The following is a 14745-nucleotide window of genomic DNA, read 5'->3' on the forward strand; positions in this document are numbered from 1 at the left end:
ACAGAAACGCTCAAAGTGCCAAAGGTTAGCTAAAAATGCTTGGCATTTAATATCCTGCTGCTCTACTGAGTTTTCGCTTCTTTCGCGCGTTGCGCCACCTAGGGGCTCTTACAAAGAATTACTATAGGCGCACAACTGCGCACCTCAGTTGTGACGACACATGCTTCTCTCATTGTTTCTGCAAACTGCGCATGCCTTGATTACCAACATGTATCAATGCTGCACGAACCATGATGGTTGCTGATCTCGTAAAACGTCTAAATAACAAAACGATAGATTGTTTCTTGCTGCGCAGTAGCTAACTTGGAGCGATAAGTGCATCACGCACGCACTTAGTCTGTGTGTTCGTTTCTCTTTCTAAATTCGCAGCTCTGCCTCAGAGGGACTAATGAGGTTGCTATCGAAGAGGCTTACTGTTCTTACAATTTTGTGATGACTAATATGATCACATACTTACCGATGCGAACGCCACGTCAGATTAATTTCCTCAAAAGCGCTACACCCATCGGCACTGTCTTATGGTGTAATACAGTCGAACCCACTCATACCAGTACTCAAGTGCCGTAAAAATTCCATTGTTATAACCAATAACTGTTATTAACTGGTGGCATGAAAACAAAAAAAAAACGCAGAACAGGGTGACGGCAGGTTGTTGTGAGGAAACTATAATAATCGTATAGCGTATTACAAGCCCATCGGTAATAAAAATGACACCGCTGCAGATTTTTCGGACACGCTTGAAAATAAGGACGGTTTCAGGGCACCGCTACAAACCCCATGGTGTCAGTGTATAAGAACCTCTGAATTAGTCGACGCTTAAACTATTCGAGTTCTCATTTTTCGGTCTTCTTGCTCAAATTGCATGCCTGGAACTACGTTAACTGAAGCCACCACCGTGGGGGCGTCTATCATCTGACAGGTTCGAACGAGCGCTGTCGGGAGTCGACCCGTTTGCTGCCGTAGCTTCTTTAAAAAGTAAGCTTTGCCGCTATGCCAAGCTGTCATGCGGTGAAACAAACCGCGAATCTGAAGGGGATACTGTCGTGGATAGATAGATAGATAGATAGATAGATAGATAGATAGATAGATAGATAGATAGATAGATAGATAGATAGATAGATAGATAGATAGATAGATAGATAGATAGATAGATAGATAGATAGATAGATAGATAGATAGATAGATAGATAGATAGATAGATAGATAGATAGATAGATAGATAATTTTGCGGACTCATTTCTGGATTTGCTGTATAGGATGTATTTTTTAAAAAGCGAATGGTGACGCCTAGGACATAGATTCGTTTCCTAAAGTGCTCTCTGCTTCGGTGCATGAGATAGCGCGAGCACTGTCGACAGGAGGCTTGCAGTAAAGAGTCCCGAACCACTCTGCTCATATGAAATCCATGCGCTATGAATGGAGAAGTCGAAGTCCTGGCTGTGATTGTTTTCTTTCATGGAAAATACTTCGACGAAAACACTTTATTCAAAAACCCTAATTTAAAACCGTGGCATTCCATTTTTCTCCTTCCTTTTCCTAGCTCGAAATTCGGCAGTGTACCTGCTCCTAAGACGCCCCCACTTCGATCGACCTCTATACGACACGCCGTTAATAATGTATAAAGCCCTGTGGCGTTTTCAGTACCGCATTTAAAATAAAAAAAGGTTCTTAATGCCACTTCGACAGATAAAGAAGCTAGCCTTTAAGCAATCTTTGAAGAACTCGCTGCTGTCTTTATCGCGTGCTTACAGAAGTTGAAAGGGGTCCTGCAACGCATTTCTAAGCAACCATGAAATGGCTTCGCTAAAGAAACTTATTGCCTCACGAATCGAACACGGCAAAAATTTTTAGAATGAGTTCAGTACGAGCGGAGTTGCAAAGATTTGTCGCACGTTGCAATTGCTGTCTCTCTTCTCTCGCCCCGACGAAAGCGCTGGAAGCTAAGTAGAGGGCATGGCATGGGGAAAGAAGGTACGTCATGCGCGCTTCCTGACCTTGAGCACATTTTCTTTTCTTTTTCTTCGAACGCGTGGCGTACTTTCAGTGCTGGGAAGATGAAACCAGCGAAAAACCACACGAAGACAGCGAAGTAGAACAACCTTCTTCTTCGCTGTCTTCGTGTGGTTTTTCGCTGGTTTCATCTTCCAATTACTGTGAATCAACTCGCCCAGAAAGCTACGTTACTACTTTCAGTGCGATCGCGCTTGCGCGCGCGGGCGAGTGGCGGCCTTTCGCGGCGGCCGCAGTAACTACCGAGCGCGCCATGTTCAAATCAGCCAATGGCATGCAACCTACCTGTGACGCCGTAAGCATAATTTTTGTAGAGAGAAGAGGAAGCGCTCTTTAGCTGACTTGGCGAATTTATTGTAAATTCCAGGCTATGTTTTTTGGCCATGCTGAAAAAGTGTAGGGCCCCTTTAAGAGCCGCGCACCCGTTTGAAAAACGGGGAAATCGGCAATGCACGCGAGGCGAAAGGTGACAGATAAAGAGACAGGGAATTAAAATGAAGGCCTTTCATTGGGATCTCTTTCATAGTTATATGCTCGTACGCAATGAGTACATGTGATTGACTATTTGCAAGCGACAGAGTTTCTCGCAACTGTAAGTGATCGAATACCTCTTTACTAAGTAAAGCATGCTATAACTCAAAATGCTACTCTCAGCAACCAATTTCAAGCCACAAGTTACAGGATTGATGACGCAGGCGATAACAGGTGCCACATCTTCGTGGACGTCAGTTTGACCGCGACGAAATAGAGCGCCTATAGTCGTACTGAGCGAGAATCTTGCCGGTTCGCACAGGTTAACCCGCAGCTCATTATTTATTTCCTCATCTTAATTAAAAGCAGGCCCTGATCTTTCTTGTCGGCACCCCCATATGTTTCAAATTATGGTGGCTTCGTGTTGCTATGCTACACGTCTGATATAACGACAGCACGCACACTTTCGGTCAGTAATTTACGGGGCCAGTGGTTGTGTGTTGCGCCATTGTCCTTTTATCCAATGCATGTGGTGCGAGAGTGACGTATCGCGGCTGTTGACCGCACGAGAAAAATCAAGAAAAATGGCACCAGAAATGGTTAGTGCAGAGGATGCACTGAAAGGATCAAGCCAGCTCGTTTTATTCGCCACATTTGGGCAATCCTAAAAAACACTAGACTGGCAGGAATGTTCGTAAAGGTAATACCCGTTTTATTGCGATAGCTACTATACGACACTCCCGACGGGCTTTTGCCATCGCCGTCATGTTCCGTATAAAGTTCAAATTGATAACATCACCCCGCGCATCGTATGTTCTGCCCGCGAGTAAAAGATCGAGAGCGCTAGCAACGAACGCGGCTAAAGCAGAGATGAAACGAGCTGGCCATCTCCGTCGCACGTAAGGCGCATGCGATAGAAATATCCCGCGTGTGAGGCGTGCCGTCCATTGCTCCTCAGGCAGAGAGTAAACGCCCCGTCCGTCTTTCTTCGGGCTCAGTAGCACGAAGGAACGCCGGAGTTGGGGAACGGCGGGGAGGGGGGGAGGGGGGGGGGGTTCTGCGTCGCTCGAGCAGCAACTGCGAACTTTGATCACAAGCACGCGGTCGCGCGCGCTATCTCGGCAAACATGAGCAAACGGCTGGTATACCATTTTACGCGCTGTACTCTCAGCGTTTCGCGTTGAGACCACAGACTGCGCAAAACCCGCTTCTCTTGCTGGAGCGGCCGTATTCGCTTACATCACTTTGTAGAGTCACGCGAGATCCGATCACAAAAATTCGGCAGATCCCACGCGTTGCGGGAATCGGTTTTGTACGAAGCAGTCAGCGAGTATACTTCTATGCTGTATTTTATGGTTCTTAGCCAAGCGTTATGAGGTGGATCGACGGGTTTTTGTAATTGTATTAGCTGTGTGCATATCGTGGGCTTAACAGGCACGTCGACAACTCTGGCGTTTAAAGGGTATAACTGTTGGTGCGACGTAACGTCAGCCCTCACATTAGAGTACATACGTCAGTATTATCGAAACTAAGTCATATTACGGTGCAACCATGTGAATATCATATGTAACTTTCGTTAATGTATTCCTCCGGGGTCGAGCAATGGTTCAAATTAGCTTGCTGAATCATAGGAATACAAATATAATGCTTATTACACTGCTATAAAAGCGGAGACAACACTGGAACCGCGGACGTTAATCTGATGTGACGCCTGTATCATAGGAGTACATATGTAGGGTTTGTTGCTTTCTTCTAAGATCAGACAGCCAGCACCACAGCCACAATTGACGTTTCACCGACGTTACGCCTGCATAGGCTGTTTTTCCGAAGCAGTTTATAGATCTGGCGTGGCCTTGTGGTAGAATACCCGATTGCCACGCACAATGCTTGGGTTCGATTCCTGGTGGGATCCTCATTTTTATTCTTTCCATTGGTCGGGTCAACGCTGCCGATGTCGGTTTTTCTTAACGCTCTCGCATTGAAATTACCAATGTGTTGTCTCTTCGTTCCTGGGTAGATATAAGCTGTGCATCACCTGTGGCGCACACCCGTACACCGCGGCCCGTGGTAAACGGGTATGTGCCACACGTGTATGGAGGAAAGGGTTTGGCGACGTACGCGACAGGATTTTCACGTTATTCATGTCATGACCCGACAGTCATATTTGTTTCAATTCAATCATATTCGTTTCAATTCAATATTCAATTTTGGTCTACACCAAGTTAAGGAGGCGATCATGAGAGATAGGTAGACGTAGATAGAAACACTCAAAGTGCCCGAGGTCCGCTGAAAAATGTTTCGCATTTAAAACTTAGCTGCTAGCCTTACTTCGTATAACATCCCCATTTCTTGCTATCGCATTCATTGCTTCGCCCTTGCGGCGACACTGTGATTTTTATAACATATTGTTACAATACGGCATTTTATATTCAGGGACAAAAGCGGCATCGAGAAAGACGACGTGATTATGGTGACTGGTATGGTGACTGGTAGCTTCTTGTATTTCACTGGAAACCACACGAGCACAAAGAAAGCGTTCTCCTAACTGCTATTGCAGTAGCGGTGTTTTCTGGTCGTACAAAATTACATCAATAAATACTTACAAATATATCATCAGGAAAAATACACAAACATTGAAGGAGAGGCGTCACTATATGTACTATGCCCTCAGTATGAGCTACATCACGCGAGCGCGTGGCCGAGCGCTCTGCAAGGTTGTACAGTGGCGCCGATCACGGCATATTTTCGAGTTATCGGGAGAGAGTTTGGCTGCTCGTGTGAGCTCGCATCACCCGCCCCCACTTGCTTGCTTGCATCATCGAAGTTATCATTTTCGAAGCTGATATCACCGCAGGGCTAAACGAGGGCGAGGGTGAAAGCAAGTGGAGGCGATGCGCGCTCGCGGGGACAGCCAAACTCTCTCCCAGTAACTCGAAATTATGCCATCATCGGCGCCACTGTACAACCTTGCAGAGCGCTCGGCCACGCACTCGCGTGATGTAGCTCATACTGAGCGCGATAGTACGTCCATTCTACAAAGACAGGGCGTGCCAACACGGACACCAGAAAGAATTCAGGACACCACAAACGGCGTTTGTGGTGTCCTGACTTCTTTCTTGTGTCCGTGTTTGCACGCCCTGCCTTTTTAGAATGAATACTTACGAACTAGCTCCGCTCTCTGTTATTCTAAAAACGTACCTCCAGCTTCAAGAAGAGAGTCGGCCTTGTTCGACTGCCCGAAGCACGCTTTCGTTCTTGCACCTGACTTATAACAATCACGGTAACCTGAAACACAAGAAAGTGTTCGTCGGGCTGAAATTATCGGCGGCTGAATAAACAGCTCGAGTGACCGCAGATCTGGTGTTTGTTCCCTGTCACTGGAGAGCCTGTTATCAAACGGTGATGGTTATATATGAGGGCTGGGCTTCCAGTGTCATAACAAGTATCCCACATAATCCCAGGAGAAAAGGCTAGGCTTCTTGTTGGGCGCTTGAAGAAATATAGCCCCAGCATAAAGCGTCGGGAGATGGCGCTAATAAGGCGAAATATTAGAAGCCGGACAGGAAACTCCAGATCGTCTTTCGCCAAACGGCATGATCGATCTCGCGTTAGCGCTACGCGACAGTCTTATTGATAGCCCAAACTTATCAAATAGACGCCATGCGAGGTGATATAACGAAAGACGGTAAATCGAGTTATTTGTCTGAATGATAGCCAGGAAGGAAACAAGGTTTTCTCATACTAGATTACACCTTAAATGTACCGATATGTCTTGGTATGTGCGTGTTTTGACTGCACTCACCGGTATGATTATAGTTTTATATTTTTATCAGCTGAACCATGTTACTCATCCTCCAAATAAGCCTTAGACGGAGGTCAATCTTCTTTATTTGTTTTGTCACTTGGCAGTAGATGTATTGTCATAAAGACTCAATGAAAGGCTGCATAATTTTTGCTAAAATGAATATAGTATTATGCTGCTCTTGTGAGTAAAATGTCTAGAAGTGTTTGGGCAAATCAGGAAGAGTTATAGAGGCTGCTTTTTTTTCTGTCGTTTTCGCATACGAACTCTATGTCGAAACGGAAATACTTTGCAGCCGCTGAAAAAATTTGACGCGACTAATTAACAAAACCGGTTAATTAACATTTTAATCATTGACTTCAGGGTAGTTGTTTACATTAGAAAGCTCGTGTGTGAAAACTTATCGCATACCCGTTTTTTATTTAACATACCAGCGCCAGTGCGCCCGTGAGGATTACCGTGAGTTATCTAATTCGTAAGAAAGCAAACGTTAATTTCACACGTTCCACAGCTGAGGGTCACTACTTTCGTCGGACAGGACGCGAGAATTCAGAAACGCAGCCAATGTCCACTAAACCACTCTCCTTTTTAGTCGCTTCATACAGTGACGTAGGCAGAATTTTTTTTTTTTTTGGAGGCGGGGGGTTGTGGAGGGGGCACGAGTTTGATCCGCCATCGGGTGCGGCAGGTAAGGGCTGTATACCATGGTAGAAAAAACTTCGGGCGGTGGGGGGTTGCACTTCCGTGGTGTGCCACTCCGTGGCTACGCCACTGGCTTCAGACCACAACGAAAAATCCTCCGCTTGAGATTTTTGAATGAAATATATTGTTAAAGATAATTTCTACTGGAAAACAATCTGAACAATGTAGTCTTTCCGATTTTTGCAGTGGAACAGCCGTTCAGTTTTTTTTCAGCTCCCACAGCCTTGTCTTACTGTTGAAAAAAATGCCGAATTCCACATCTCAAAAGAAAGTTGGCTAATCGCAGATTAGGGTTGTCATTAAAGAAATTATGTACTCGTCGCTTAGATTGGCTTTCAAGAGGGAGTGCGTAATTACACTATTGACGAATACAATTTGCCACAAGGCACGGAAAACGCTGAAAGTTTTACATTATTCCTCACGGGACCATGACGCAGACCCTATGAATAGTGTAATCTCTGCCAGCGGTAATGATGTCTTCTTGGCAGGTGCCTTTATGTCCCAACGCATAACATGGGGCTTAAGGACAAACTCGTGTGGCGTTGGTTTGGTCACAAGAAGAGTATAATCCTACATGTCACAACACTCCGCACCATACATTTCTTAGAGGGCCAGCTATTCCTGCTCTGGATTTAACTTTTTTTTTTTTCAAAAGCAGGCCGTTACGTTTTCTTTTGGTCGACTGTTGGTACGACGTGTCCCGGAATTTCGAGGGTTTCTTATTTTTTGGGGGCCCTGCTTATCAGCTTCGTCGCCTTCTTCGTCTGGGGCAGCAGACGTTGAGAATGTCGTTAGCGCTGGAGAAATTTGCAGTGAATATTATTTTGCAGTTCGAAGCGCGAATTCTGTCTCTTATAACTAGAGTCAGAATAGACGATTAAAATTTAAGGGCATGCGAATCCTCTCTCAGGCGTAATCAAGCGGTCGCTATTTCGCAAGCTGGTTTATTTTTCATTACACATTGCCGTAAATTAAGCACGCCTCAGGTTAAACCTCTACATTATCTTCACGACCAAATGCACGCGCTAATCGGGCGAGTGACTCATTTTTGCTATGAGTAAAATATTGTTATCATACATTTCCATGATATTTTCCTTATTACTGCTAAACGTTTGCCGAACCGAATGCTAAACGTTCACCAATGATTCATTTTGACCGAATGAACACAGATACTTTGTGGCAGTATTTTCAGCCTTGTTCTTCGTGCGCCTTATTTCCTTCGATAACACATTTATAGCGCCCGCATACGAGGACAGCAATTACGTTGACAACACAATCTTTCTGTTCTTGCCCGCTTTTGTAAGTGTGTTATCCAAGTAAGAATACCTACACGGCCAATATACGCAACGTCTCAATGTTTCTTTATTTTTTTTATTTTTTTTGCAATGTAGCATCTGTTTCTCGTTCAGAAGTTTGAGATGCGTCTTCACATGCCGCTGCGGTCGCTCAGTAATTATTGTGCTCGCCTGCTGACCCGAAAGACGCGGGTTCGATTGCGGTCACGGCGGTCGCATTTCTATGGAGGCGAAATTCTAAGGCCCATGAACTGCGCACTGTGAATGCCGGTTAGAGAAAGCCAGGTGGTCGAAATGGTCCGGAGCGCTCCACTGCGGCGTCTCTCATAGCCAGAGTTGCTGCATGACGTTCAATCCCATAACCAAACCATCCAAACAGGCCTCTTCCATTCTAGAAGATGAAAAAGTGCCCAAAGATGTCGATCATTAATAAAGGCCCCCGTTTTCCCATCAAAGGAAGCGGTGAATCGACGCCGCATGATGGAGGGAATTTAATAAAACGAATAAAATGAACTCGCGCTCGATTTCGTGGCAAGATGAAAATAACTGAAAGGAAATTCTGAGGAAAAGCGAGAACGATGATAACATTTACAGTAATGATGCGAATTGAACGGAATCTCAGTATCCATGACGGCACCCAACGTTTTTTGAAGGCGTTGCCCAGATTCAATAATCGATTGCTCCGAAGATACATTGAAAGGCACAGCGAAGAGTTGCAGGGTCGTTAGAGGGAGAAGTGCACATCTCTTCGGTTCTCGCTGCTCTTCTTTTCCTTTGCTGAAATACTGCGCTCTTTCTGAAAGAAATATACCATACCGTGACTTCGGCTAGTGATCATTGCGTCTGCTTCTGTGTTTTTCCTGTGCACACCTGTGTAGTGGTTATTAGGTATTTCCATGTATATCATTGTTTTCCCGTGGACTGTATACAAAGACTGTTGTTCAGGTACCTTGAAAGAAGCTAATGGGATAATCGCCTGCGGACTAACCTCGCCGTTGTGGCCTCCTTGGGGCTATCACAGAGACAGCTTGTTCATCTGAATGACTCTTCGTTATGCCCAACTACGCGGATATTTCCCGCGGATATTACTTTAATTTAATTTCCCGCGGATATTACGCCTAATAAAGTAGTGTGTGTTTGTGTGTGTGTGTACGGGGTGGGGGAGGTGGGCTGGGACTACATTTCATTAGATACTACTGGAATCTCAGTGAACAGGAAAACGACGAAGACAAAAAACAAATGTTAGTTAAGTGCCCTTTCGGTTTTCTTCTTTTGGCCGTTCCTTCCTGTTGCAATCACCCTTGTTTGATAGCATTCATCTAAGCCAGGGGTCTCAAACTCGCCTCAACTAGAGGGCCACATTCACGAAATTTATCCCGTGAGGACCAGGACATTGAAGAAAGTGGGATCGAGGGGAGGATGAGGGGCGTTATCAATATGTCGGCCCACTCCCCTTCAGATATGATCCTAAAATTTGAATTGGGAAGGCCTTTCCCATATAACATCTGTAGGGTCATTTCAGTAGGGAATTTGGCGTCAGGATTCGAGGAACTAATCGTTACCGATCGCCGATATGCCTAAAATCTGGATGCCGGTTCTGAAATATAGATTTTTTGTTCCGCGGATTTGTTTCAGCACATGGTGACCGCAAGGGTTGCGGTTTTCTTTTGTCTTAATAAGAAAATAAAGACATATATCGGACGTAGACAGTCATGCCCGGGCCGGGCCACGGGCTGCTAGCAAGACGTCCGCGAGCCGCGTGTTTTAGAACCCTTATCTAAGGAGTCCTTTCGGGACGAAGCACCTTAAGGTCTAGGCGTGTCGGCGCGCATCATCGTCTGCTGCGGTAACGGTCCATTTGCTTGAGCGCAATAGAGGGCGCTACCGCCTCAGCGTTCGCCGTGTGGCGAGAGAGAGCGAACGACGCGCGTGGACTATGAAAACGTTCTTTCTGCGATGAACACTGAACTACCAGCTCGCAAGTAATGAGAGCACGCCCTCACCCGAAAGGGACAACGCCGACGCAGGCAGCGTCTGCTAGCGAGTTTCTTCATTGAAAAAAACCTACTGTTCGCGCTACACAATCGTTCACCGGCCACCCCGTACGTATAGGCACTGGATCCTGACCTGCAATGTAGTGCCGGTGGGAGATTTCTCTTGTGCGTAGTTGAACAATAAAGATTCCCAGCGTGCATGTTTACTAAAAGCGGACTGCGAGTCTCTGTGTCGAATCTTTATCCTGTCGCTCATGACCCGTTAGCAGTGATTTACTGTGGGAAACACCGGCGCACACTGCATGCTTCGCCCCTCCACAGGTTTCACGTTAGTGGAGCTGAAACACCCTTCCATACATGCTTCGCCCCTCCCCAACTGTACAGCGAAAGCTGTTATGAGATCATTCTACCGGCCGTTTTTGGCGCCGTAGTTGTCCGCCGCCGCCGCCGCCGCCGGTGTCCATAACCACTATCGCTCGAAATAAGAAAAAAAAACGAAACAAGAAAAATAACTACAGGATGGAACGAGGTTTGAACCTGGGCCCTCTGCGTGGGAGCCCAGTATTCAACCTCTGAGCCATGCCGGTGCTTGAAACTGTTTTACAAAATGGTCCTATACAGGCTTCATGTCGGGAAGGAACCACATTAGCATATGCAGTATAGCGTGATAAAAGAGTAAAATAAGCACCAAGCGTCGCACAACGCGAATTCTGTAACAAGGCATCACACAATGCGAATTGCGCAACGAGTAGGTTGTTGAATGCTTCCAACCCATTACAAAGGGCTCTGCCATAATTCTTCATCGTCATCAGGCACAGCATCAACAAAGTGCGCATAATGTCTTACATGCGTTTAGCAGGTACGACGGCTCTCCGCAGAATGACGAAAAATGACACAGTGCCTTCTGCCCTACTTCTCAAAAATTACAATGATTTATGGCGTAGTGGGTTCCTCGCAAGTACACTTGCATTGGTTGCCAAGGAAGGCCATAGGCGCATGATCCATTTCCTCGGGGTCTCAGTAAAGTTCTTCGCCCCCCCCCCCCCGTCTCTCTCCCACGTCAACGTATGTTATACAGCATGACGGGAGAGGGAAATAGCGATCGAGTGTCACCCAATGCAAATTGGATAACTGGTGGGCCGTTTAAAGCTTCCAACCCATTACAAAGGGCTGCGCCATAATTCTTCATCGTCATCAGTCGTCGCGTCAACAAAGTGCACATAATGCCTTACAGACATGTAGCTGGTGCCTCGCTTCCCCGCAGAATGACGAATAATGGCTTAGTAGGTGCTTCCCAAGATGGCGTAGTGGGTACGTTTCTAGTGAACTTGTATTAGTAGCCCCAAGGGAGCTGATAACGGGCTCTAGAAACGCCGCTCTTCCAGCTTTCGCTGTGGCTGTGCTGCGGTTTCAGCGCAGGCCTGGCGTTTCGTTTTTGTTTTTGTTTGTTTTTTTTGCTTATCTAAACAATTTCAAACGCTATTGCACTTTGAACGATGGGAAATTAACAGCCTTCACCTCACGTGCTACTTTTGCTTCAGCCTAAAACATGAAAATTCTTGTGATTTGTCCAATACTGTAAAAAAAAGCACACCTATAGCTAATGCGATTCTTGAGCCGACTCCGTTTTCTGATGTTCTGGTCCTTGTTTTTTTTTTTTCGTGAGCGTTTTTCTGCGATAAAAATTGGACTGCTGTCGCGTATTGCGACACTTTAGGCCTGGCAATGTGTGGTCACTAATGCAGTGCGACTTTTAGCGTCTTTTCAGTGTCTCCACGCGTCAACCTTCGTTCTGGTACGTATAGTGCCTAATGAGACACGGCTGTTCATTGGGCCAAAACTACAATCTGATTGCGAGGCACGCTGAGGCAGGAGGCTCAGGAATGCATTTTACCACAAGGTTTTCATTAATTCCTCGTATATCTCTTCAGACTACTGCTGTTTTGAAATATTCTTTTTATCGAAGCGCGGCCACTGTTAACGGTATTTGACTAACCATCGACTTCTCTTATCCTCTTTTGCAGAGAACGAGGGGATCGAGAACAGACATCGCACCGCGAGTGAGTATCTTTGCGGATAAACTAATATTCTGAGCGGTGATGTTGCCTAAATGCGCGCGAACTTCGGAGCATCGACTACGTGTAATTTGTTTCCAAAGTACGTTTCCGTGCAATGCTTATCTGTGTCTCGCTATATTGCTTTTCCGCTCTGTAGCATATGGAATTTGAGTTTCTCATGCTTATGCTTCGGTTTGACGTGCCTTCTCGCAGTTGCCTTTTTATTATTACTTTCATTTTCGTCTACACTTGTCTGTGCACTTTATTTTCTGTTTGTTAATTTTCAGACTTTGTGATCTTTTTGCCGGTGTTGTAACCTGCTATAGTCTTTTATAACCTAACACAAAAAACACGTGCCCTTCCCCTATCTATAAAATGCGGGCAAGAGAAATTTGGCCGGTCTTTCTTTCTTTCTTCCTTTCTTTCTTTCTTTCTTTCTTTCTTTCTTTCTTTCTTTCTTTCTTTCTTTCTTTCTTTCTTTCTTTCTTTCTTTCTTTCTTTCTTTCTTTCTTTCTTTGCGCAATGCTCCCTCCTATCTTTTTCCTTCTTCCATGCCGGGAATTGGCACTTTATCCACGTGCTTACCAGGGCAACACTTCAGTTGCTACGGGCAGCAACGACGGTCATGCGTTCATATCCAGGCAACAATGGAACGCGGCAAAGTAATATGACAAGTCGCCTCGATAAAAAACATCAGATTGCCATATCAGAAACGGCCAAACGCCGGCAAGCCCACAAACTAGAGAGCATGAATTATTGGAAAACCGGCGCACCTTTGCGAGCAACATTCGTGTACGCTCGCCGACGTCGGGTTTGTCGGCGAGCGTACACGAATGTGCACGTTGTACACGAGCGTACATGAGCGTACACGTTGCACGCTCGCCGACGTCGCGTGCAACGCCGCGGCGGCGTTGCACGCGAATTTTCGCATCGCTTGCAAAATTCCGTGTTTACATATCGCACGCGATGCAAAAATATTTTGCTAGAAAATTTCTACATCGCTTGCGAAATTCCGCGTTAGGACATCGTTTAAGCCAAGCCTGTAGCGGCAACAACCGCGTCTAAAATTGCACCATGAGGCAACACACAGACTCTGCTCGGGGCCGTCGGCGCTCTCCGCCGGTGCCTTCTTTGTAAAGAAGGCGTTGTCTCGGCGCGAAAGTGTAGTGAGCTTTGATGCAATCAGCGCCACATTCGGCGGCGGTATAAATGACTGACGTTGAGCGACTGCTCTTCTGCGCGAACGCGCCGCGCTAGCGTTTTGCTGAAGCGCATTGGCGAGCGTTGCGACGGCACGCGATGCGTGTGCTGCGGGACGCTGGCATGACTTTGCTGAGCTTGAAGGTTAGATTCATGGGACGAGGCGTTTTCTAGGTTGGCACGTGGAGAAGTCGCGCTATCCCTCTAAAATGCAGGCTTGAGTCAACGAAAAAGTTACTGATTACGGTACTGCCTAATGCGAATTCTGAGTGCAGCTTCGTGTTGGGGCAACGCCAACTTTGTCTTAAGTTTTGGCTATCCGTAGTTGTAACAATGTAACATTCGTTACATATTGCCACAGAAACTGGCAGCGCTCGAGTGCTACGCACACCACTCTGTGCATCGCAGGCGTCGCGAACCAAGCGTAACGCTGACAGCCCCATTACGACAAGGGAAGCCAGCCGCAGTGCACGTGTCAGCCTCGCATGCGCACGAGTTCCGACCGAGGGGCCAGCGCGCGTAACGGAGGAAGAAAGCGAGGTTAGAGGCCAGTGGCTCGTGATATCGACCGACTCCGCGTTCGTTCTCTTTCGTCCGCGGTTGCTCTGTCGGTTACGCCTATGACGCCAGCCGGCGGAGACACCGGTCAACGCAGGAATGGACGCCTAAGAGCTGCGCTCTAAAACAGTAGAGTGTTTGAGAATTGGGGACCCAAGACACTGGGTCCCCAAGCTGCGTTCTGTAGGCTACTGTTGCGGTCGGAGGATCAGCAGAGTTTGAGAATTGGGTCAAACGCAGGCTGCGTTGGGACAAACGCTCGGGGAGCCACACTTGACGAAATTAAAATTATTCGAGACCAAGGAGGTTTAAAAAATATTTTTTAACCTCCTTGTTCGAGACGTGGGCCATACGGCGTCGTGGCCCGCGCTGCGTCTACTTCGTCTCGCCGGCGACCCAAGACGCCTTGGGGACCTACGCTATTCGGTTTTTGGGCCTTGGGACGACGCGAGCGCAAGAGCCTAAGAGAGCCTTGGGTTCTGCGCATGCGCCCCGGTGGCTCGCAAACTTCTTGGGTCCCGAAGCTCCTTGGGGCCAATTCTCAAGCTCTCTATTAGGTATTAAAGAGAATATATAATTGAGTGCCAAGGGTGGCACTCCGGTTCATATATGAGGTGCAATGCTGCGGAAAGTATGCAAGAAGTTCGTGCACGAAG

General features: G+C 46.7%; 1 protein-coding gene across 2 annotated transcripts in view; it reads left to right on the forward strand.

Annotated features, from left to right (window-relative positions):
- Positions 1–14745, forward strand: part of LOC119394399 (uncharacterized) — a 275463-nt gene that overhangs the window by 51793 nt on the left and 208925 nt on the right. For both annotated transcript variants that reach the window (XM_037661694.2, XM_049415773.1), the window contains exon 2: positions 12299–12334. In XM_037661694.2, coding sequence (XP_037517622.1) covers positions 12299–12334 — 36 coding nt within the window. The remainder of the gene's footprint in view (positions 1–12298; positions 12335–14745) is intronic.

The sequence above is a fragment of the Rhipicephalus sanguineus genome, chromosome 5 (genome assembly GCF_013339695.2).
Source record: "Rhipicephalus sanguineus isolate Rsan-2018 chromosome 5, BIME_Rsan_1.4, whole genome shotgun sequence".
NCBI classification, from domain to species: domain Eukaryota; kingdom Metazoa; phylum Arthropoda; class Arachnida; order Ixodida; family Ixodidae; genus Rhipicephalus; species Rhipicephalus sanguineus.